The sequence below is a fragment of the Porites lutea genome, chromosome 6 (assembly GCF_958299795.1).
Source record: "Porites lutea chromosome 6, jaPorLute2.1, whole genome shotgun sequence".
NCBI lineage: Eukaryota > Metazoa > Cnidaria > Anthozoa > Scleractinia > Poritidae > Porites > Porites lutea.
Genome location: NC_133206.1, coordinates 10,084,756 through 10,091,077, shown reverse-complemented (window position 1 = coordinate 10,091,077; position 6,322 = coordinate 10,084,756). Strand labels below are relative to the sequence as shown.

General features: G+C 37.9%; 1 protein-coding gene across 1 annotated transcript in view; it reads right to left on the bottom strand.

Annotated features, from left to right (window-relative positions):
• Positions 1–40: 40 nt before the first annotated feature.
• Positions 41–6,322, bottom strand: part of LOC140940560 (gamma-glutamyl hydrolase-like) — a 7,285-nt gene continuing 1,003 nt past the window's right edge. Inside the window, exons 3-8 of the mRNA XM_073389546.1 lie at positions 4,760–4,810; positions 4,121–4,347; positions 3,550–3,656; positions 3,038–3,134; positions 2,125–2,262; positions 41–459 (exon numbers count right to left, since the gene is read on the bottom strand). Coding sequence (XP_073245647.1) covers positions 335–459; positions 2,125–2,262; positions 3,038–3,134; positions 3,550–3,656; positions 4,121–4,347; positions 4,760–4,810 — 745 coding nt within the window. The 3' untranslated portion in view covers positions 41–334. The remainder of the gene's footprint in view (positions 460–2,124; positions 2,263–3,037; positions 3,135–3,549; positions 3,657–4,120; positions 4,348–4,759; positions 4,811–6,322) is intronic.

The window sequence follows — 6,322 nt, the reverse complement described above, 5'->3', positions numbered from 1 at the left end:
ATCACTTTAAGTTATTCACATCACGTTTTTCTTACATGTAGCCGCTTTTCATTTTGTTTACTTACAAAGTTTGTAATACTGTCTCTGTCTAATTATCATACCAATATAAAAGTCAACCCCAAGTTGTTTGGTTAAATGTAAAAAATCATAGAGGTTTAGTCAGAAGTTACCGTTTAACACCACTACACCAAAACTGCTGCTAAAATATCGAAACTATTTATAACAAGTTTAGGTGTAGTGCTAAGACTGCACGATAAAACCCCTTTAAAACCACAGCTCAAGGTGTATTAAAATGCTCCCGCAAAATAAAAATTCCGGACGAAGCCTCTAAATTCTACTTGAAAATGTAGCACTGTTCGAAGTGGGTTTTCTCTGGATCGCAATAAACCGGGTTGTATTGATATATCAGTGCGGCATCCTCCTCTTCTTTGCTTGGAAAACGATGCCCACCAAGACGAGCTAGAAAAAGAAGAAGAAAAAGGGAACTGCAGCCGGAGATCAAAGTATAATCAAGGAGCAAGTGGCACAGTTTGATAGTGCGCGGCCCCGGTGACGTCACATCCTTGTTTTGACTTCCCTTATTTCTGTTTAGCTTTAACTAGCTTAAAATACTCTTAAAACGGAGGGAGAGAGGGATTAAAATGAACGCACAGTCGACCCCAAGTTTACCAGTTGAATTAACAGGGAGCTTACGCAACCACAACGACGACGAAAACGAAAACGTCAAAAAACAATTGTTTTTTATGAATAAACCAACAGCTCTGCTCTTGCATCACGCTTTTTAGAGGGTCACAATGGGGTTAACTGATAGGCGTAAAACGGCCTAAAATTTAGTCGATAGCCGTAAAAATTGAAAAAATTTAACCGTTAGCTGTAAATAGGGTAAAAAGAGTTAACCGTAAAAGAAATTGATCCCTTGCTAGGTTTGTTAATTTAAGAAAGGTGCTAAACTCACTTATGGTTACGTTTTTATGTCCCGGCTACTTTCTGTGCTTTGACTCCGTACGCACGTTAGGCCAAGCCTTTTGTGTAGCTTAGACCTAAACTCTAATTTCGCCGATCTCTCGGAGAACTAATTTTTTCCATAGCGAAAATTTTGCTTTTTGCTGGGGATTAATATTTGCGACTTTCAGGAGGTCGCGCCCTCGAAATACTAGTGAAACAACACGCAGAGATATGTCACTATTTGTAAAACACGTTGCCGATAAACAGCAGTTCCCTGTTTTTCTCTGACGCTACGGTAGACATTGCCATGCCTAGTCCCTGTAAGGCGTCTTCCCACACAATCTCGTTCAAGGCATTTCGGTGGCGTACCCGGAAAAAAATCTCGCTCTGACCACGTGACCCGAAACGCATTAGACGCGCGGAATAATGAGGTGATGATCTATCAAATGTTAAAATTTTTCAAAAAAAAATAGCATTTTATCCCGAGATGATCCTAAGACCTTTATTTTGCTTTAAAGATACAAAAAATACAGGTTTATTAATATTTAACTCTTTGAAACAAAAGAAATTAATCTTTAACTTTTTTGTTAACAGTAACTGAAAAATGTTAACCAGCAGCCGTAAAAGAGCCAAAATTTTACCCCCTCACCTTCACCTCTTTTCTCCATCATTGCTCCGTTTTCAGGTATTCAAAGCTACTTAAAGGATTTGTGGTCACAACTGGGAATCAAACTCGGAACCTTCCAAAGAGAAGGCCGCGCATTAACCGACTGTGCTATTAAAACCTTGCTCATAACCCACCGTGATTGGCAAATGGTGCTTGGTTAAGATGTAAGGGTGCATAACACGTGCGAACAATGCACGGCAGGTCAGAGGGAATATTCCAAATGTGCTCCCTTCTTCCGTCTTGCAAGTCTATTCCTGTAGTAGCTTCCTAACGTCAAACGCTGGCATCGACGCAGCTCCAAATTTGGGGCATGATTCTGATTCATATCCTAATGATACTAACGTGTAACATGACTAAAGAAGGCTCTGTGAATCCCACCCTGGTCAACCTGAGTCGGAATAGACTACGAGTAGTCTTGCGTGGGTTGATTTTCACGTGCGCTCGCGTTTCGCTCGTTCTACTATCCCTGAGGAAAAATGGGGACTACTCGTAGTCTAGAGTCGGAAACACACCTTGGTTGACGAAAAAATCTGCCACGTATTGAGTCACCAGTACTGCCTGCTTTGAGTGATTAATGACTGCTGCAGACGTCCATTCAAAAGGGTTTTTCTCGGGATGCCACTGAACTCCGTAGAACGGGTAATCACGACCTAGAGCATGGAAAGAAGCAAGAAGTATTAAGTATACAGTGTTTTGGAGACTTTGCTCGTAGCATGAAACAGTTAACATCCTAAATCCAAAAGGCGATAGAATTGTTATGTTTTCCAGTTTAGAAAAACGAGAAAGACACTATGCCACGTTAACTTTAAAAATGACTTCTAGCACTGTTTCCAAGGAAAGGGGAAAAGTATTGACCGACAGCTGACCGGTGCATCCCCAGGAACAATCCCAAAAACAATTGCGGACACATTTCAGCTCCAGTTCCCTTATCAGCTGTAAAAAAAGTAGTTGTTGACAAAGCAGGAGGTCAAGTTTTTTATTTGTTTTGAACAAGCATGGTCAATATAGAAATTATCATGTGGTCAAAAGTCTTTTTTTTTGTGCCAGAACAAAGCAGAAAATCCTGAGTGGGCTTGCCTTTTGAGTAGCCAGTCAGAAAACAGGAAATTCTTTACTTCATTTCGCTCGCTCTTGGATGTTTTGAAAGCTGTGGACACAAAAATGTACCTGCTGCTAAGATCTTAACAGAAACTATGGATGTTTTCCAAAAGTCAGAACCGCGGCCAGCTGGACCAAGAGTGTTTGATGAAAACCTATCTCCTTCGTGCACACTATTTAGGATTTGAATTTTCTGGCTGGATAGTTTTGATCAAAAGTGAAATTCTCGTAATGATGGAATGGTCTGGCTGCTCAGTTCTGACAAAAGGAAAGCGCCATACGAAGATAACATCCAACACTACACTTTTCATAGATTCACATCATTACCCTCAATAGTGGATACAAACTCCTTGACTCCTTCTTTGTCTCTGTTGGTTGACAATACTTTGTAGAACTTTTTGAGACCGCCATTATTGTAGTAAGTCTACAACAGACAGATAAAACTTTTCATTAAAACAAGATATGCCATTTGGGTGACTATAATCATGTCCTTTCGTTAATTAAATTTTCAAACACAGGGACGGGAATAAAGATGTGTGGCTGTTGTAGAGGACCCAAGAGTAAATCTGCTGCGACAAAAACAGGCAGTTGTTGCAGAGACAAGGAAATGTTAGAAGGGGCTCAAAAAAAGATAAATAAATAAAACAGTTCATTGGTCTTCCTCTACCCTGGGTGCCAGAAACTTTTCATGCACCATTTCCAGTTTCTGTCCTGTTAGCCTGTGTCTCAGGACACTGAAGCATTCTACTGCACATGAGAAATTAACCTCTAATACCCAGGGTGGTCCTTTTTAGGCCTTTTCCAAAACAGAACCAAAAAATCTTCAGAAATCTACTCACATCAGTGGAAACGCAGTACCGATGATGGTTATAAGTAACATTTTCTGTTCTGAGATAAGTAATAATCTCTTCAGGGGCATATCCTAAAAGTCTGCTTGACTCATAGCCTGAAAGATAATCAGAAATAATGTAATAATAAACAAGAAAAAATTACATAATGTAAAACTAAATATCAACATAACAAAAGTATTGAGTATAATGACAATGATTATAAGAATGTTGGAAGGTTCACTTTATGTACACTCTGATCATTTTCATGATAGAAACTATATATAACTTGTTAATTCTTGGTGCTATAACCTCGGTTCCTTTAAGGGCATATCACTGAAATTTATATGAGCGACAATACTTGAATCCAGGAATATGTTGGAATAATAACTGTTTCCATGGCTATAAGTATGTGACTCTCTAGTGCAGCCAATTAAAAAATGCAAAACTCAAAAAAGTTTCTCCTCTGTAAGTATGTAACCTGAACCTTGCTCAACTTTTTAAACATGTTTATGTACCGTCTTTCATACATTGCCCCTATTGTTTGCATCACTAGTGAGGACCAGGCATGAGTAGGACATACCATCACTGAGGTTTAAAGGAATAGCATAGTCTTCACCATCTACAGATGATAAAACATTTTGTCCTCCTGCACCACAGACACTAAGGAACTCAAAACCAAGACAGGTTCCCCAGAGTGGAAACACATCTCCTACATCATTTGCCTTCATTGCCAGATTGAAGAGTATTTTGCCTGTTCGTGCATACTGTGAATCAAAGACACTTACAGCACCCCCTGGAAATAAGACCCTAAATCAGAGAAAGAGAGAGAGAGAGGGAGAAAAAGAAAACTTAATGAACAAGAAGATTATACTGTATTAAATCAATATGGGTTAAGTGGAGATGGGTAAAATTTTATGACTATAGACCTTACCTCTTGGCTCCAATACTATTGTTTAAAAATGCAAACAAGAAACCATTACCTCTACTTATTAATATCCTACTTATCCTTAATAAGAGCCCATTTATATTTTTTTAACATTAGCTACATGTACAAAAAAGCAAGGCGTCTGTGGTGTTTTTACTTCAAAAAAATGGGTATTTTCTAATAGCTTAAAAAAAGCCATAGTTTAATGGCCAAAACTGCTACAGTGTTAAATACCTTCTTCACTTTATTATGATCAGTTTTGTAAGTCCAACAAGTAATCTGCATGATACTTACCCATTTATAGAACTAAACAGTTTTTCTAGCTGTTCTTCACTCAAGTCATTTCTACCAGAGGTTAATTTTTTAACAAAATGGTATGACATGTTAATTAGTATATTCATAAGTCCGTAGACTGACCTGCCAGCCACCTTTAATTTTTAACCTGCCAATAAAGCTGCATGGCTGATTGCTAAAAAAATATTCCATACGTATGGTTTCATAGTTATAACGTTGGATCGCAAGTACTGCTAGAAGTCTCACATTTACTTTGACACCATTTTTATTTTATGTTTGACTACTTTTACTGACTTTGTGCTTTTCACAACCACGCGAAACTCTAAAGTTCAAAAGCCACCTTCACAATTGCATTTTTTGCTGCCGTCAATCATAATTACGATCACAAGCAAGAACCTTGAAACACAGAAACAAACAAAAAGGATTGAAATCCACCAATCACAGATCACAAACCATGACCTTGTGAACCCGTTTAAGTAAAGTTCTGTTTCCCAAGAGGTCCGCTTAGATGATGCAGATGGCAGTGAAAAATGCATTCGTCAATTGGCTTTTGAACTTCAGAGTTAGTGTGTTTATGAAAAGCGCAGTAACGCAAAATAATTTGATGCCTTTGGAAATAAAAGTTTCTGCTTTGTTTATGATGTGTTTCATGCTTATGGAGATAGATAGCTTAATGTATCTCGATAAAATTTTCTCCTCTCATAAATGTTTGAGCAACACTAACCAAATGTCTTGCATAAAAGGCCTCAAGAATTATTTAATCAAGTTTTTTTGGGGGGGGAATATTTCAAAACTGAGAAGCCATGTTTTTTTAATTTTTGCATGGACATTGTGCAGAAAATAAAGCTCGCGCAATAATAGTGCTCAGCCTGCGCACCCTCATTTTACTTTAGGCCAGGGAGCCACCTTAAACCATTAAAAACAGAAAACACACCAAAAAACTGCCCACATTTTTAGTATTACTGATTAATTTTTAGAAGTTGTGGATACACATGTACAAAGCGTGTTTAACATATCTATACATGCAAGGTAGCCTTAATTTTTCTTGGGTATACAATTTCAACTTTTCTAAACAATGTATCCACGAGTTTCCCATTGAGTTTTTACTTTGATTTTGGGTCCCCAACACAGTTTTATTGCACGTATAATAATACCTACATTTTTATTTCTCAATGGGCTACCCTGATTGAATAAAGTTACTTACTTAGTTACAATCAGAGACTGGAACTCCTTACCAAATACAGTGAAGCCTCTATTAAGCGGACACCTTTGGGACCTTCCCAAGTGTCTGCTTAATAGAGGGTGTCTGCTTAGTAGAGTTTATAAAAATTACGCAATCTTTGTAAACAATTAACATTCAACGGTTACTCTGTACTGTGATAAAGTTCCATGTTGTTAAGGAGGCTATCCAGAGTTCAAGGTTCATTACCAACTTTAATTTGTTTGTAAATGCAAAAACATCAACTGACTTCAGTACGTATTTCAAGGACGTAATCCAATACTGCTATTGTTAATTCAGTCCAGTCTTCGCTTAATAGAGGTTTTTATAGAAATTAGCCAAAC